This window comes from Nelumbo nucifera, chromosome 1, assembly GCF_055504915.1.
Source record: "Nelumbo nucifera cultivar China Antique chromosome 1, China Antique-T2T, whole genome shotgun sequence".
Lineage (NCBI taxonomy): Eukaryota > Viridiplantae > Streptophyta > Magnoliopsida > Proteales > Nelumbonaceae > Nelumbo > Nelumbo nucifera.
This window is the reverse complement of record NC_142649.1, coordinates 54,533,717-54,552,423: the sequence shown is the minus strand read 5'-3', so window position 1 is coordinate 54,552,423 and position 18,707 is coordinate 54,533,717. Positions and strand designations below refer to the sequence as shown.

The following is an 18,707-nucleotide window of genomic DNA, read 5'->3' as shown; positions in this document are numbered from 1 at the left end:
AATGGAGGTCTTTAACAAAAATACCATCCAACCTTGCTTTGCACAGAGTGGCTATAGAGGCAAAAACATCTGGACTCCAAAGATGGAATGGCAATCCCAGGATTCGAACAATTACTTTGTCTTTCTCATGCAAATCCTTGTAGTTAGAGTGAGGGGGCCATTTTGAAACAGTCACAGAGGCTGGCTCCAACTGATAACACATGGCATTGAGTTCCAATTTCTCTCCTACTAACTCTAGAAGGGCTTTACATTTTTCAAAGGGGGTTAAAATTATAGTGCAGTTTAACTTCAACTTTTTCAACAATTATTCAGCAATCTTCTTCCAATCATGCAGTGGTACTGTCAAACTTACAATAAATTTCTCCTTCCAATCATTCTTGAGCATATTGCAAACCATTCTGCAATCCTTTGCTGCTTTAGCCATAATCTGCATTTCTGTTTCTTTTTTGGGCTTTTCCTTCTGCTTTCCCACTTTAGAGTCTCCAGTAACCCCCTGTGTTTCTTCTACAAGTTCCACTCTTCTATCTTCTCTAGTTTCCTCCTGAGCAGTGTAGTCCTTCAAGAGTTTTGTGACCTCTTTCCAGCCAGTCCCATTCTTTCCTCCGAGGAAGCATACCATCTGCTTTTCTCCTTCCACAAAAAACTCCATAAGCACAACATATCTTCCTTTTAACATTCTCCCTTCTTTCTACTACATACCTCCTACCAGCAAAATCAAATGATTCTTTGCATACAAGCTTCCTATGCACCTGAATAACATCCTCCATGAAAGTCTGAAACCACCCCATAGCTTCTTCTCCTATCAGAAACACCATCACCATGTTGACTTCCCTGATCTCTAATGCTTTCTTCCCCTTCATCCTAAAACTTTCAAACAGAAAATGCCTTGCTTCAATCCTTAGAGATCTTCTTCGAACCTCAGTCTTCTGAAATTTCCTTTCCTCCATTCTCGTTCTCCTGCTGCCCCTATTCTTCCTTCCAGTTTTTCCTACCAGTAATATTCTGCACTAAGAGCACCTCGAACGGCGGTGTTTTACACTAATGTAGTAAAGTTGCTAGCGTATTCTCTTAGTAAGGGAAGATTTATAGTTTCATTTATAATTAAGCTTAAGCTTTCTAATAAAACATTTGACTGAGCATTGGTCTCATTACAACTTTTCAATATTTTCTTTCTTTTTTCATCTTATGTCTGTTATCTTCTTTCTACAAATTGTAGGTGACTTTTCAACTTGGTAGCAGAGCCTACAAGTCATCGCTATAGTTAGTTCTTTCCTTTTTGGTTGACTGGTAATCAATCAGAAATTTTATTCATTATTGGAAAAATGTAATGTGAATACAGTCCATGCCAGGCACCCCTTGATTGAAAATTAGGCTGGCCCCTGCCACCTAACCCCAAGCTTTCCTACATTTTTGTATGCCACTAAGAATACCTTTTTGATTGGACAATTCCCCCATACAATTGATTCCTATATACCTTGTTCAGCAAAGCCAAGGTGTCAACCGGATTATTAGTCAATCATTGGGTTCAAGTAAACCTTATACTCATCTGTGTAGTGATCCACCTTGCTTCCCTTAAGGGATGTCTATACATCCATAGACTGGGCTGTCATTTAAGAATCATTTTACCACCACTTAGAGTCCCCCTCCGTAATTATGCTGCTGTAATTGAAAGAATAGTCCAATCCGAGATATTGCATTAAGGCTAGAAGTTCTGCTATAATGGAATTGCATTAGTCTAATGGTCCTGAGATTTTTTTATAATAAAAAATATAGGAAAATTTTATTAAAATAGAAAAGGAGAATACAAAGGAAGGTGACCAGCAGTCACCTGTAAGGAGAAAGAAACAAACTTCATTTCCATTTTACCACCACTTAGAGTCCCCCTCCATAATTATGCTGCTGTAATTGAAAGAATAGTCCAATCCGAGATATTGCATTAAGGCTAGAAGTTCTGCTATAATGGAATTGCATTAGTCTAATGGTCCTGAGATTTTTTTATAATAAAAAATATAGGAAAATTTTATTAAAATAGAAAAAGAGAATACAAAGGAAGGTGACCAGCAGTCACCTGTAAGGAGAAAGAAACAAACTTCATTTCCAGAACCAGCCCCAATCCCCAAAAAACCAAAACCAAACCAACCACAAAACCAAAGAAACAGACACCAATAGAAACAACCAACTCCCAGTCTCCCACTAAACTAAACAAGACTCGTATAACATCCTACAACAAAAGAACATAAATGATCAAACTCTGATGACTTAAATAGGGACCTCTTTGCTTTTCCTGAGAAAAAAATTATTGTGTCCTGCTTCATCATGGAATACACCTCCAATTCCTGAAGTTTCTGGGTTTCCGATACTCTAAATCTATCAAAGTTGAATTTGATATGGTTCAAATAACTTTTTCCTTTTTTTCCTCCAATACTGATTGACAGATTGAGGAATAAAGCTGATATCACCATGTCGTACAATGTATGGATGGTTCTCTTGATGATGGAAAATACCACAACCACTTGATAGAGGAGTACTATAGATGTTAAAATCATTTTTCATGATTTATTGTGAAGGTTATAGCATTTTTTAAAATTTTTCTAGAGAATAAAAAATATCCATATCTGAGTTTCTGGACTGTGCTGCACCAAGGAGGCAAGGACCGAATGACTTAGCTGCATGTCATTTGGTCTGTGGTAATTAGTCAAAGAGTCTGGAGCCTGGAAATGTTCTTGCTTTGATTGGAGCAGTATTAGAGTTCTAGGAAGTGTTTTTACTTTTTCTATTTTACTGTCAGCCATGAAATTCTCCAGTTTTAGGAATGTTGATGGTGTGAACAACAGTGTGTGCTGCTGATAAGTCAGATTACTTTCTAGTTCTATTCCAGAGAACTGTATTTTTGAGTTTCTTTGTAGGCTGAACCCTGAGCATAAAATGGTGCATGTGTACATTACTAATAAAACTTTTGAATGAGGTGTGGGCCTCCTTAAAACCCTTCAGTTTTTTCTTTTTCCACTCTTCTCATGCTTGCCCTATGTAAATTTCAACTGGATGCATAATTTTTTATGGGACAAAGGTGACTAACTAGCATAAAGCTGAAAAAGGGAAAATGTTCACACCTTCAAAACAATGTTGGTTGCTATATTTTAGCATGTAGTGAGTGTTTGGTCTATGACCATCTTTTGTTTGTCTTCTAAGTTGGTCTTTTGTAGTTTGGTATCATTTCATAAAGCTCCTCATTAAGTCTCCAGTCTATAATGCAATATAAAACACAAAGGGGCTTGTCTTACCTAAATTCATCATGGATACTGAAAGTTTCAGCGTCCACAGTGGTGGTTTCTTTAATAGAAAATACATGCCATTACCATTTTGCTGTTAATTTGACCTTATCATTTTTTTTTTTTTATCTTGGAGTATTTTGAATGAACACAAACTAACAATCGGGAATCTAACAGGTGAATTCAAATGAATGGCACTTGGATACCTCTATTGCAGCTGGTGGGCGGTCAAAAATCTTGCAATTTGTGATGTATATTCTTTCACTCATTGTTCTACGCCTGGGTCTATCTTTATTTTATTCTATTCTCAATTTTGGAGTTATTGTTACAATATGGTCATATCACATATGCCTGTGAATTGAATTGAAAACTTTATTTTATTCAAACCCTTGTGACCATGTTAATACATGTTTAGTCGAACTCCTTGTCCTATCAATTCAAATAGTTCTAATGATCTTAAGAATGACATTTCCATATCCCTCTATACTCGAGCTTTAGAATTGAGATGTTAAAAGAAACAAACTCTGTCTACTTAATTATTGTGTGCTGTTCATATATTGGTTTAGAAATGTTAGTTACTTGAACATTTGAACTCCTGATAGAAATTTCTGATCCATAGTAACTTATAGCAGCAAATACATACAATAAAACAACCCATGGTAATTACCACCATATAACATCGACTTGTCTTTCTTCATATCTCTAGATACATACCATCTGCAAAGGAGTGCCCTCTTCTGCTACAACTTCCAAATGGAGAAATTTCGACAACAAATGGATTTATATCTCCAGTGAGTTATTCATTACCATTATAGACTTTTATTATCATTTTTTATTGGTAACTGATATCTTTATTTAGTCATGGGAGAAAAATAATGGTAGTTTACGTCAGTGATTTAAAAGGCGTGCCTAGGTGCATAGGCGAGGCGCATTTTAGGGTAGGCGCCTCGCCTAGGTCCTAGGCGCAGCACTTTCAAACTGTACATTTTTTTTTACTTTTTTGAACCTATCAGCTGGGCCGGGGGCTCCGTCCCCGATATAATTTTAATTGCCTTGTAAGAAGATCTTTTATTAAGATGAATGGATGAACAACATTAGCAAATAGGGGGTTGCCTTGAGGGGTGTGGCACAAAGGCGACTCGTAGAATTAGGAATGTAATATGTTTTACATCACATTAGCTACTTGAAGTAATGCAATTGAGGAAAAAAAGAGATTGTGGGCTTTATATGCTTGAAAATGTTTTGTTTGATTTTATTTTTAAATTTTCATTTGAATATGCTTTACATGTTATGTTTATGTATTTTAATTTTAGATAATATGATTTTTAAACCATTAATTTTAAAATTTAAGTTTATATTTCTTATTACTATTATGTTTAATATTTTTTTTTGCATTTTTTGAATTTTTTGACTTTTTTTTTTAATTTTTAGCATTTTTTTTTGTATTTTTACGCCTTGCTTCAAAAAGGCATGTGCCTCGCCTTGCGCCTCTTGCCTCGGGCGCAAATTGGCCCTTGCGCTTTTTTTGTGCCTTGTGCTTTTAAAACAATGGTTTATGTGGTCATATGCTCTTATGATCCTTGAAATTTAAGGTAAGTCCTTGCTGCCTAGCCCCAATTTCTCATGTTTTATTATTATTTTATTTTATTCTTTTTTTTCTTACAACACTTAACCCTTAGAAAAGACATTCCCCCATTGTAGTATGATCTCTTTGCACACCTTGCCTACTTAGTGTACCAGCAAAGCTGTTTGCTGTCCTTTGGACCTATGAGAAAGATGCTGCTAAGTCTTTCAGTTCCCTTGTGAAGTTGTGCAAGAGATCATACTACTTAGTGTATCAGCAAAGCTGTCAATTACTAAGTAGTCTTTCAGTTTGCTGTTTTCTGTCCTCTCCCTGTCCTGAATTGGCCCATACACATTTGAAATCAACACCTTGATTTTTGAGGGAATATGTTCTACCACACAGAATCAGAAAATTATCCTGCTGAAAAATCCACTAACTTTAGCAGGATCTAAATTCCAAATTGAAACCAGACTTCCAGAAAGGCCCTCTGAACCTTTACAAACCCAGACCCTATTTCTAGGGCCCCAAATATCGTTGATAACTTTCCAGACTACCTCTTCAATCTTCGACTCTTGCAACAACAACATTTCAATTCTAAAGCTCCCGACGAGATTCCTACCTCCCTTCTTTCTCTCAAGCCTCTTATGATCCAGCAATAGATTCTCATGACTGACTTTCCTTTTTTTATTTTGTTTTTCACTAATCTTCCTCTTATTTGATACTAGACTTTTTCTTTTTCTTTTTCTTTTTTTTTTCTTTCAGACTCTAGAATCCCTGATCGTTTCTTCCTGAATCAAGTTCTTCTTCTCCTCTTTCCTTCTTCGTCCACTTCCTTAAAAGCTTCCCTAGCAAATTCTTCACCCCCTAAGAACAAACCCAGAATTTTACCAACTTTAACCTCCACATCAATAACTTTCTCTAGATCCCCACCCTGACAAACCTGATGTGTTTTGTCTATTGGCACCAACTCCTGATCCTTCCCTTCTTCCCCTTCTCCCTTGTCCCTCTAAAGGCTTCATTTTGTAATTTCTTCTTTGGTAAACCTGTTTTCTTCCAATCTCCCCAACCTCCTCCCCACCTTCTTCCTCCTCTTTCATCACCCCCAATTTCTTTGTTGTTGATTTCTAATTCTTCTTCCTCCCCCTTCAACTCTTTGGAATTCTTCTTTCCCAAATCTTTTACAGGTCGAGGCCTTTCTCTTCCCTCAGACCCCACCACGCTACACACCTCCCTTCTTTCCTCACTTTCCTTCACCATCTTCTCTATAAACCTTTCCCCTTGTTCTTCATTCTTCTTTACTTCTCCCTTCCCACCCTTCTGGCAGTTCTCAACTTCCTCCTCCCCACAAGATTCAGAGTCAAATTTACCTACCTAAGAACCGTAAACCTGGTTCGCTTCGACCAATCTCCCACAAGAATCCTCCAGAACTTGGGTTCGAATCTCCTCACTATAGTCCTTACAATTCCTGGGGAATTTTCCACTGCCGCTGGACTCCTTTGATGGAAGAAGTGCCGCAGATTCTCCACCATTGCTTATGACCTTCTTCCCTCTCTCCCTCTTTATCTTCTCCTCTCTCCCCTTGCTTCCGATCTTCAATCCACTGTGACTTCCTTCTCTTATCTGATGGAAATTCTTCCCCCACCTGAACTCTTTAACTGCTCGTCCCCCTCTCCATCGCTATTACCATACCCAGTTGTGCAGCATACAAAGCCATATGCTGTCTTTTTCTTCCTAATATGGTGTATGACTTGAACCGGTTTTCTCTGAGCTCTAGGCTGCACATCCTCCTCATCTTCAAATACTTCTGCCTCTACAGTTTTCTTTGCAATTTCCGAACGATTCAGTTTTCCCCTCTCAAATTTTTGAGTTTCAAAAATTTTATGAAAGGCTTTTCCTTTTTTACCCCTGACTATTCCGGATTGGACATTTGTGTCCCTCTCTAGTCCTCGGGTCGACTTTTTGGTTCCTTTCTTTCCCTTTCTCTCCTCTCCCAACCCTGACTGTTCATCTCCTTCAATCTTCTCCAACCTTTTATCATCTTCTCCCCTTATTCTGTCGAGCTCCCCCCCCCCCCCCCCCCCATAATCCCCTGCATAGAAAAGATCCAAAAGCACCATAACCTTCCTCGCATCCTTTGTCTCTATCAGTATTCTGGCGAATTGCAATTGGTCCCACACTTGGTTTCTGAAAGCAACTCCTCTGAATTTGCCTAAAGCATCTCCAATCACTATGAAGGATTCAGAACTCCATGCATGCAGCGGAATACCATACACATCAATCCAAACCAAATCTACTCCTTCGGAAAGCTTTGTTAACAATGGAGACCATTTATCCAGCCGCAAGTTAGGAAAATTACTTCCTCCAAATCTCTCCCGCTCTAGAATCCTGTCCACTTCTTTTTCACTGCAGAAACTAAAAAGTAACTGACCTGCACCCAATCTTCTCACCTCTTTGAAACCATTTCTATACCAGTTAGCCGACACCCATCTTTGGTTGGGGAACCTGTCCTCCATATCCATTTCCCAGGGTTACTTTCTTCTTGTTTCACAACCAATATATTATAGAAGGATTTGACAAGAGCACCCAAGAGTTATCGGAATTTGAAGAATGAGAAGAAAACTATGACTCTCAAGCCAATCTCCAACTCTTTCCATCATCAACCAGCAACATCCTCTTTTTCCTGCAACTTAAAATCTTTCTCTCTACTTTTGTTACTATCAGCATATAAGCCCCAATTGATGCAAAGCTGCCTGCCTCGCAAAGTTCTTAAGTTGGTATGTCACCATCCCGATCCAAGGTTTAAAATATCGATGTCTGTGGAAATGTTGGTCGTCCAATTATAAGAAACATGTTGGGAATGTCAGAAATATCGTATGGAAATATTGTAAAAATTATAGACGTGGTGATTCATAAAAAAAATTATAGGCATGGTGGAAACATTGTAAAAATGCAAAATATAGAATGATATTTTATGAAATGATAAAAGAAACATAAGCAAACCTTTCTTAACTTATTATCTTGTTCCAAATCATTAAACAAAGCTATTCATAAAAAAAAAAAAAAAATTAAACAAAGCTTACACAAGCAAAAACTAATATTTAACTTCATGTTTGAAATGAATATTATTGAGCTAGCTCAAGGTGGTAATCATGTAAGTTAGACAGGCAATAACATTATTACACCACATATCTACAATACTGACCAACTTATGTTATAATACTATCTCTTGTACTCGACATAGTGCTAGTAGTGTTCACTGGAGAATATGTCAATTCCAGTAAAATTTCATGTCACTACCCATGGAAGTGGAAATGGAAATATGTTGTGGAAACTATCTCTTGTACTCCATATAGTGCTAGTAGTGTGGAAATATGTCATGGAAATGGAAATCATGTAAGGTAGGCAAGCAATAACATTGTTACACCACATATCTACTATAGTGACCATGTTATAATACTAACTCTTGTACTCAACATAGTGCTAGTAGTGTTCATTGGAGAATATGCCAATTCTAGTAAAATTTCATGTCACTACCCATGGAAGTGGAAATGAAATATATCGTGGAAACTATCTCTTGTACTCCACATAGCGCTGGTAGTGTTCATTGGGGAATATTTTGATTCTGGTAAAATTTCGTGTCATTACCCATAGAAATGGAAACATATTAGGGAAATTAAGGACATTTTAAGCCATGCCTGATCTTGCCTCCTACCAAATTACAAAGATGATGAAAACACATCTTGATCGTGATGATCATAGTCACCGCACCAACTAATGAATCTATGCTAACCTGAGCTCCTACCCTTACCAATCTCAAAAGAACCCTCTAAATACATAGACTTTGATTATTAACTAGTAGAAGGGCACGTGCTACACACATGTATATAATGTGAGAATATATAGAATAGTAAAAGTTATTAATATGAAAAATAATTTTTTAAAATAAAACCAAGAGGAAAAGTCACATTATGAAAAATTAATTTTTATCCATAATCCTATTGTACGAAGATTATTACAAGTTCAAAGAATAATTGATTACATGACAATTGCTCTAACCAATAATTATCAATAATATGCAAAAAACAACAAAATCTAGAGAGTGGATAATTACTTTCGCTATATTAAAAAAATAATGTTATAATAAAGTAAAAATAAAATTTAATAATGAGTTGGGCAAGCATTATTGTCTTTTACTTTTTACTTTCTAGTAGAATTTTCTCTTGGCAACTACAAAGGCAGAGATGGTGTCACTTGAGATTAAATAAGAATAGCAATATACACAATGAGAGATAAAGTATTGGTACATTGACTGATTTGAACCTAGTATGTGTTGGAGGTTGAGGCTTAGCTTTTAACAAAAAAAAAGTTTAAATAGTGCTGGAAATGACAAAAAAAGGTCTCATGCTTAGAGGCAATATAGTAATTATTATACAAAGAAATAAAAACGTTGTTTCTATGGGAAATTAGCAATATAGTAACGATTATCCATTGTCACCCTCTTTTCTCTAGAAAATTACCAAAACATTGTTCTCTTACAACCATTTAGATCAAAAGTTGTCAATATTAATGCCAAGCTTGCCATGTATAGATTCTTAGACAATGTTCCCTTGATTTTTATTTTTATTATATAAATATAAAAATCAATAACAATAAAATTTTGAGAAATCATGAAATAATCAATAAAGGGCACCGTCATGAAGGGTATTGACAAAATAATAATTTGTTGGCTTGTTGATAGCCCTAAATATTGAGCTCAAGGAGAGAGAAAGGTATTAAGAGAGTATTAATTGGGATGGTTTTGAGTCTAATTTTTGTTAGTAAATTTCTTCTAAATAATTAAGTAATTTAGTAAATCAAATAAATAAGAGTTTATAGATAACAATTCATTTGATTTAATAAAATAAATGAATAAATAAATAAAACTTTATTGGCACGAGACTAGTAGAGGCTATCCTAAACCAAACTCGACCCTTTAATAGCCCTAAATATTGGGCACAGGGGGGAGAGAGAGTGGGACAGATAAATAAATAAACAAATAATTCATTTAATTTAACAAGATAAATAAATAAAGTTTATATATTACTGGTATAGGATTGGTACAAGTTATCCTAAACTAGACCCGACCTATTGATAGATCTAAATATTGGGCTCTGGAGTATTAATCAAGATGGTTTTGGGTTATTTTTTTCTACTAATAATAATTTGTTAGTAATTATTTCTAAATAAATAAATAATTTAGTAAATTAAATAGATAAAATTTTATAGATAATAATTTATTTAATTTAATCAGATAAATAAATGAATAAATAAAAATTTATTGGATAGGACAAGTACAGGCTATCCTAAACCAGACACGACCCATTGACAACCCTAAATATTGGGCTAATAATAACTTGCCAGTAAATTATTTCTAAATAAATTATATAAATAAAATTTCATAGACAATAATTTATTTTAGTAAAATAAAAAATGAATAAATAAATGTTTATTAGGATGGGGTTGGTACAGGCTACCCCGAACTAGACCTGACCAATTGACAATCTTGAATATTGGCCTCAAGAGAGAGAGAGAGAGATTACTTTTATTGTTTTTGATTTATTTGGTGGCATGACCATAAATACTTAGATATTCAGTAATAAATATGACAGGGGGAGAAAGTATCATGATTACATTTGTCTTATATGATGGCATTATTGTAAATAATTAGAAATTTAGTAGCACATTATATAGATAGATGTATAGATACTTGATAGAGAACAAATTTTAGAAATTTATAAGGGAAAAATTGGAAAACAAAAGTTACATCATGGACGAAAAGAGAGAGCATGAAACTCTTTTATTATAGGTATATATGGCATTTTTCTTATCAGCTTTTTTTTTATGAATATTTTTCTGATCAGCTATCAGTAATGGTATATTGATTAATATTTGCACCAATAATGGTATATTGACTAATATTTGCATCTTGACATCTTCATATAACTAAATTATAGCATTGGCATATTGTAGATGTGGGGAGGTGTTGTTGTCTGGAACTCTCCAAATTGTCTGAAGGATCAAGAAAGTGGGAATCATACCATACGCACAATATCCACACAGGTCAGATATCTAACCATCTTTTAAATAATTTTTAAATATCTTTCATTATCTGGCTTAGTATATTGGTAAACTCTTGGGCTGCCAAGCGTGAGAACATGAGTTCATGTCTGAGAGCAGTTACTTTATGCAAGAAAAAAAAAGAAAGAAAAGAAAAGCTAGAGGTTCTATATGTATTGAGTCCACCCCTCCCAAGATGCCAGATGGTTGGGGCCAATATTGGGTAATGGCCTTTTTTATCTTTCATTATCTATGTGTTGATAGAAGATTTGTTTGGTCCAAATTTTTTGAAGCATATTAAAGATTTAAGATCCTTCTATAGCCTTTCTCATTTTCATGAATTTTTCATTTCCTATTTTCTCCTACTCTCCTTGCTCTTTATCTAATTGTTGGAATTGGTTCCTTTTGTTGTATGTGTGCATGTATGCATGCATGTGCTTTGGTATTCCATTTTCATTTTTATTTTCCCTTACTCCCTTTGCCTTTCTAGCACCATATTTTGCTATGTTAATGTAAAAAAAAATAAAAAAAAGGAAAATAAAAGATTACGAGAAAATTTTGAATGTTCTAGGAATCAGTTAACAATTGCAATTTGATGTTAATTTGACTATGTGGGCTTCAAAGAACTACACCATTAAGTGGAGCAATTTTAGAAGGCCATTAGTGACTGATTGGAATAGTCAAAATCTCTTGACAAAACAATGATAATAGCCAACATGACAAGGGATGGCATTTTGTACCAACTACCATGTTTTGAAATGTTTATGTATTCACAATATTTCCATTTCCACGGGTACCAACATGAAACATTATAAGTATCCAAACATATTCCCTAGCGCATGACAAAAAATGTTTCCTTTGTTAATTGCATAAATACAAAGTTTTCAATTTACATACGTACATATCATTTTTTTTTATCAATAACACTATATCATCCAAATAGTTCATTCTAATATACTTTTGTTCTCTTCAAACCCATCGTATTTTCAAGTTTTCATATTTAATGGCTTCCTCATTTTTCTATATGAAATATTTTTAATTATACATGACTTAATAAAATATGATTGTTGTCTTAATATTTTTAATTCTTATGAAATGATAAACAATAAAAGCATAAGAAGAATAGTTATATGAAATTATGAATCAGAACTTCTATATCAAACAAAACATGGTGACACAATATTATAATTTTTTAAATTCGTAAAAGTGTAGTTGAATCTGTTTATGGGGATGAAGAAAGGGTAGTTGCTATTTGTTTTAGTTATGGAAGTGTTGAATCTGTTTATAGGGATGGGTGCATAGCTGGGTTAGTAGCTGACCCACCATCCTCTGATATCTTCCCACATCCTTAACCAACTCACCATCCAAAGCAATAATCCTATGGTTCAGATCAATAGGAGTATCAACTGGTTTAACTCTTAACTTCACAGTTTCTTGTAGTAGGTCCAATACATCCTCTGAGAAATGAATATCCCATGCTTGGGCCTTGCAACCTCAATCCCTAGAAAATATTTCAGTTCTCCTAGGTCCTTAATCTCAAATTCTTGTTGCAGTGACTTCTTGAGTGCATCAACCTCCCTCTGATCATTTCTTGTAACAACTATGTCGTCCACATATACAATCAATATTGACATCAGTGATTCTCTCCTCTTCACAAAGAGAGTATGATCTAATTGAGTCTGTGTGTATCCAAGCCAAATCAATGCTCCCCCAAACCTATTGAACCATGCTCTAGGTGACTGTACCATATAATGATTTTTTTAGCTTGCAGGCTTTTCCCTCATCAACATTCTCATAGAAGCCGGTTAGAATATCCATATATACCTCATGCAAATCACCATTAGGGAAAGCATTTTTACCATCAAGCTAGAAGAGTGGCCATGAGTAAGTAGCTACTAGAGACAAGAGAACCCCACCCTGAACTGAACTCAACTTAGCCACTGGTGCAAAGGCCTCTAAATAATCTATACCATAGGCCTATATACCCTTTTGCAACCAACCTTGCCTTGTACCTCTCAATGTTTCCATCGGCTTTGTACTTCACAGTGAACACCCATCTACAACCGTTTCTTTTTCTGTAGGAAGATCAACTATCTCCCATTTCTGATTCTTAAGCAAAGCCTCCATCTTTTCTATCATAGTTGTTCTCCACTTAGGTTTGGAGAGAATCTCACTAACATTCCTGCGTATAGACACAGAATCCAGTGAAGAAAGGAAGGCACGGTAGGAGGGTGAAAGGGCACTATAGGAGAGATGGTTTGAAATGTAATGGGCTGTACACTTCCTCTTTCCCTTGCGGAGCTCAAGATCAGTTGTTATCAGTGCAGTTTGTACAAGAGAGACACAACATATTTAGGGTGTGTCTCCTTAGGGTGACGACACCAAGAAAGAACTATTTATATTAAAGAATGTAAAGAGACACTTCTATCCTTATAATACAATAAGTTATGTACAAGAAATAAAGAATAGAAAATTACTAATACAATAGGAAAGTAAAATTACTGTTCAGCCCTCACTATCACTATCTCTACACTCCCCCTCAAATTGATGAAGGGGCACCAACATCAATTTGCCCATGAGAAAGGAATGTTGGGCCCTAGTCATAGCCTTTGTGAAAATTTCAGAGAGTTGAAGATTAGATGATACATGAGGCAATGAAGTGCAGCTAGAAGTGAGGAGATCCCGTATAAAATGACAATCCACCTCAATGTGCTTCGTCCATTCATGGAAGACAGGATTAGAAGCAATTTTGATTGCACTTAGATTGTCAACCAATAAAGGAACAGGAGGGGACTAAGCAACATTCAAATCATGTAGAAGAGATTGGAGCCAGATAATCTCACTGCATACTGAGGGCATAACCCTATATTCTGCTTCAGTGGATGACTTGGAAACATTTTGTTGCTTCGTCCATTTCCATGAGATAAGAGAATCACCTAGGAGTATGCACCACCTAGTAGTAGATCTTTTGGTGTCTGGACAACTAGCCCAGTCAGCATCTGCTTACGTAGAGAGTTGAAGTGAAGAGGTGGATGGGAAAAACACACCATAAGATATTGTTCCACAGATATATCTGATGATACGCTGGTGTACAACTGTCATGTGAGATGTCTGGGTGAGTCATTGTAAGATACATAAGGTGCCCACAAGCTGATGATAAACATGGCAGAGCTAGGAAATTTTCATGAGGGGGGCCAAAACCCAAGGTGGAATGGGGGGGTAAATATGGATGGTCATAGGGGGGCCAACCATAGTTTTCAAGGTGCCAAGGCGAGGCTAGGGGACAGGGGCGCCTAGTCGCCTAGGCGATGGATCTTTTATCAAGTAAAAACATGCATCCTAGGGTAGTTCCCTAGGTTCCATAATCATATTTCCTTAATAAATATCCATAATTTTCATAAGAAAAGTATAAACTTCATGTTAAAGTATAGAAAATCAACATATTCCAACATATTCATGAGAAGAAAAAGAAGAAAGAAAAGAAATTTCAAAAAATATAGGGGCTGAACCCCTATTTCTGTTATAGGAAAAGAAGAAAAGAAAAGGTGGAAGAGGAAGAAGAAGAAGAAATTAGTATATAAAAACACAAAATTAGTAAAGAAAAAGAATAAAATGTGTTGGTTGGACAACATTTTATGTTCTTTCTTACTTATTGGTTCAGGTTTTGAAGTCTTTGAAGGTTCAATACAGCATTTAGCATGTTTGTGTTGATTAAACCCTAACAAATAAGAAAATAATAAAAAGAAATTAGTATATAAACACACAAAATGAGTATTTTAGTTTAAAAATGTCTATTTTATAATTATAATCTCAAAAAATTAAGAATATAAAAGTCTGTTATAACACACTATAGAAAACTGCTTGGCGATTAGGCGAGGCAAGACTCCAAGGGTGCCTTGTCGCCTAGGCATCGCCTTGACAACTATGGGGCCAACCCATTGGAATGGGGAGGGGGGGGGGGAATTTACATGGAATGGTGTATCACGAGTGGGGATTTTTGGACCATAGGAGTTAGGTGGATTGGGGCTAGGACGAATGAAAGAAAAGAATCTAACACTTCTAGTTAAATGGCCCTGGATATTTTGGTTGTTCTTCTTTCTTTAAAGCTTTGTTGATTTCTATTTAAGTGGTGTTATGGACAATTTGGGGGGAAAGAAACCTAAGACTCTTTGAAGAAAAAAAAAAGAAATAAAGAAGCATCGATAGAAGGTATTATGGTAAAGGTGGCACAATGGGTGAAGTCATTGAATTAATTATCGGACTTTACCTTTGATGATGTAATAAGAAAGTAGGGGATAGTTGCAGCCACTTAATCTTCAAAGAAGAGACTTTTCAGGCATTGGGATCCACCATTGGCTGGGTTTATTAGGTTGAATTTTGATTGCACTAGTTTGGGTAATCCGGGTCCATCTGGATGTGGAGGGGTACTAAGGAATGAGAAAGGAGTATTCTTGGGTCTGTATTCAGGACCTCTCGGGGCAAGAGATTCCACAGCAGCTGAGTTGAGTGCAGTGGTGTTTGGGGTGCAAAAAGCCTTGGAGATAGGGGGGCAAGTAAGCTAATCATTGAAGGCATCATCTGGTTGAAACAAGAGGAAAAGACTCCATGGTGCTTCAGGAACGAAATTAAAAAATTTAGAAGGTTCTCAAGGGATATGCAGGTGATAATTCAATAGGTTCCAAGGGTGGTTAACAGCTTTATTGATCATCTAGCAAAGCAAGGGCTTAATAGAGAGCAGTGTTTTTGGGCTCAGTTGTAACTGTCAAAGAGTGAAGTTTGTAGTTTTTGTTTTTTGGCTAAGCTGTATCAGGGATAGCCGAGCGTACCCAAGAGATGTAATGTTTTTTCTTTGCTAATTTAATGAATTCCTTTTTGTTACTAATAAAGAAAAAAGGAGTACATCATACACAAATTTTCATAAATTAATCTTTCCAATGTTATAGAATTTTCAAAATAAATCCATGTGATATTTTCAATATTTCTTATTTTTAAGTGGTCGACATTTCCATCAAAATCAATATTTTAAACCTTGTTTACTACACACCTTTCCAATCATAAGCACAACCACCTGCTGGCTACTTGCATGATCCAAATTTGCTCAAGAAAATGGATATCCTCTATAAAATAAGGAATTTAATCATCTTATTATTACAGGTTAACCATGAGAAGCATATATAAAATGTTAGGAGGTGGTGGGCAGATCAAAAGAAGCTTAGTGAAAGAAACTTTGAAAAGAGAAAACCCAGATATAATTATCCTTCAGGAATCTAAAAAGGAAATCATTGATAGGAGACTTATGAACGCAATTTGGGGAATAAGGGGTAGAAAATGGACTGCTGTTCCAGCGGTGGGTTCCATTGGGGGCATCATCCTAGCTTGGAAGGAAAGATGAAATCTCAGGTTTGGAGATAGACATAGGTGAGTTCTCAGTCTCGGTCTTGTTCACAAACTTAAAAGATGATTTCAGCTGGATTCTTACTGGAGTATATGGCCCCAACTCTCCCTCTGATAGAGAGAGATTTTGGGAAGAACTGGATTCCATGCATGCGGAGGAGGATATTCCATGGTGCTTAGCTGGAGACTTCAACGTCATAAGATTCAGTTTGGAACATTCTAATGGTAGAGCCCCAACAAGAAGTATGAGGAACTTCTCAAAATTCATCTCCAGGCATAATCTGTGTGACCTCCCCCTTACTAATGGACTCTTCACCTGTTCAAATATGCAAGAAAATGTCATAAGCTGCAGACTTGATAGGTTTCTGCTTTCTCAGGAGTGGCTGGAAAGATTCCCCAACCTCTGCCAAGAACTTCGCACCAAATGTACTTCAGACCACTGGCCTATTTTGCTAAACACAGAAAGAATCATTAGAAGAAAGGCACCTTTTAGATTGGAAAAATTCTGGTTATCTCACAAAGATTTCAATAAAAAGGTTGCAGAATGGTGGGAAGATTGCAAAGTAGAGGGTTGGGCTGGCTTTAGGCTCCTACAGAAATTAAGAGCTCTAAAGAGAAACCTAAAAGCTTGGAGGAGGGAGGTATTCAAAACTGTTGAAGAGGACAAGAAAAGAATTCTTACAGAGATCGAGGAGCTGGATAGCAAAAAACAAAACGGGACCCTTGATGTTCTAAACAGAAGTAGAAGAGCAGATTTGAAAAAGGAATGGGAAGAACTAATCAGAAGAGAAGAAATTTACTGGAGACAAAGATCAAGAGTGAAATGGCTAAAAGGAGACAATAACTCACAGATTTTTTCACACTTATGCCTCGGGAAGGAGCAGGAAAAACTTCATGTCCAAGCTGAAAGTGAACCAGATTGCCCAATGGAGATGATCACAGTATGCAATATCATCCAATGATCACAGTATGCAATATCATCCAATGATGTCCTTGTTTTGGCTTCCATGTTAGTTGCAAAAAAGATTATATCCTTTTGCAGTTTCCTTGGGTTAAAATCAGGGGCAGAGCCAGGAAATTTTCATGATGGGAGCCAAACCTAAAGTGGATTAGGAGGTGGGGGGGGGGGGGGGGCGAATAAATATATAATGGGCCCTTGGGGCTGAGATCCTTGCAGCTCTGGAAGGAATTCAAAGAGCTAGGGAACTAAATATCAAACGCTTGGTTTTGGAAAGTGACTCGAAGGTGGTGATTAGCTGGCTGAAGGAAGAGGACAGTGGCATGTGGAGATATAACAATGAAAAGAAAAAATTCTGTTGGTTGGGCAGAGACATTGAGATACACTATAGATGGGTGAAGAGGTCCGCCAACTCAATTGCAGATGGGCTGGCCAAGCAGGGGGTGAATAGGGAAGCTATCTTCTGGGCTAATTTCTTATTTCCTATCTTTGTATTCTGTAGTGGGGAGTTAAGTCTTTTTACCTCCCCTTTTGTATCTAAATTTTCACAAATAGTCACATCATAAAGTTTACTGTTTTTGATAAAAAAAAATTTACATGAAAAATTGTATTACTAACAGGGGATTTCTGGACCATAGGGGGGCCATGGCTCCCACCCTGGCTCTGCCCCTGGGTAAAAGATTTATTGTTTGAAAGTGTGTCTTACCTTATTTGAAGGACAATGAGAAGAAAAGACATAAGAAAGATGAAGAATGAACTGAATATGCTGGATTGTGTTTGCAATGTTTGCTGTTTCTAAAATTGAATGGAATATGGTAAAAGAAGAAAATGGAATGTGAAAGTTGTCCTTGTAACTAAGTAACACAAATTTGACTAAAGCCTGTCACTATGTGACATGCATTATTATTATGGAGATACATGGATCATGTTTCAAGTTTATCTCTTTTCTTCTCTTATGCACATATAATTCCAGCCCAATGGACGGTTATTTTTGTAGGAGAATTCTGAAGAAACCACTTTGAAACAAGCTGTCTGCTCTCTTCATTTCTTCTCTTGGTTATCATTATATCTTAGTTATTTCTGAACATGAAATGACAAAACCTCATGTGCCACTATTATAGATGACTTCTAGTTAATATCCTCAAAAGTTGATGCATGCATCTTCTGAAACAGGATCTTGAGAAGGTCTTTGAAGTTTTCATTGGACAACTTCGGCAACTTTTCGGTCTTAACTCAGACAACCTTAAAGTTGCTGGGTCAGGCATCTCCAACTTTTTAGCTAGTCAAAGTGGCTTTACAGAATGGTGAGGTGAAAAAGCCATTTTTTGCATTTTTTTAGTAAAAATATTTAGCATTACCTGATTATCTCACATGCTTCTAGATTCCAATAGAATTTAGTATTTTCTCATCTCATCTTTTTGATGAA

At 36.2% G+C, this 18,707-nt stretch overlaps 1 protein-coding gene across 1 annotated transcript in view; it reads left to right on the top strand.

The window, feature by feature from the left end:
• LOC104590226 (GPI transamidase component PIG-S-like protein) overlaps positions 1-18,707 on the top strand; it is a 51,380-nt gene that overhangs the window by 15,758 nt on the left and 16,915 nt on the right. The window contains exons 5-8 of the mRNA XM_010248797.3: positions 3,447-3,520; positions 3,976-4,060; positions 10,843-10,932; positions 18,455-18,585. Of these exons, the coding sequence (XP_010247099.1) occupies positions 3,447-3,520; positions 3,976-4,060; positions 10,843-10,932; positions 18,455-18,585 (380 nt within the window). The remainder of the gene's footprint in view (positions 1-3,446; positions 3,521-3,975; positions 4,061-10,842; positions 10,933-18,454; positions 18,586-18,707) is intronic.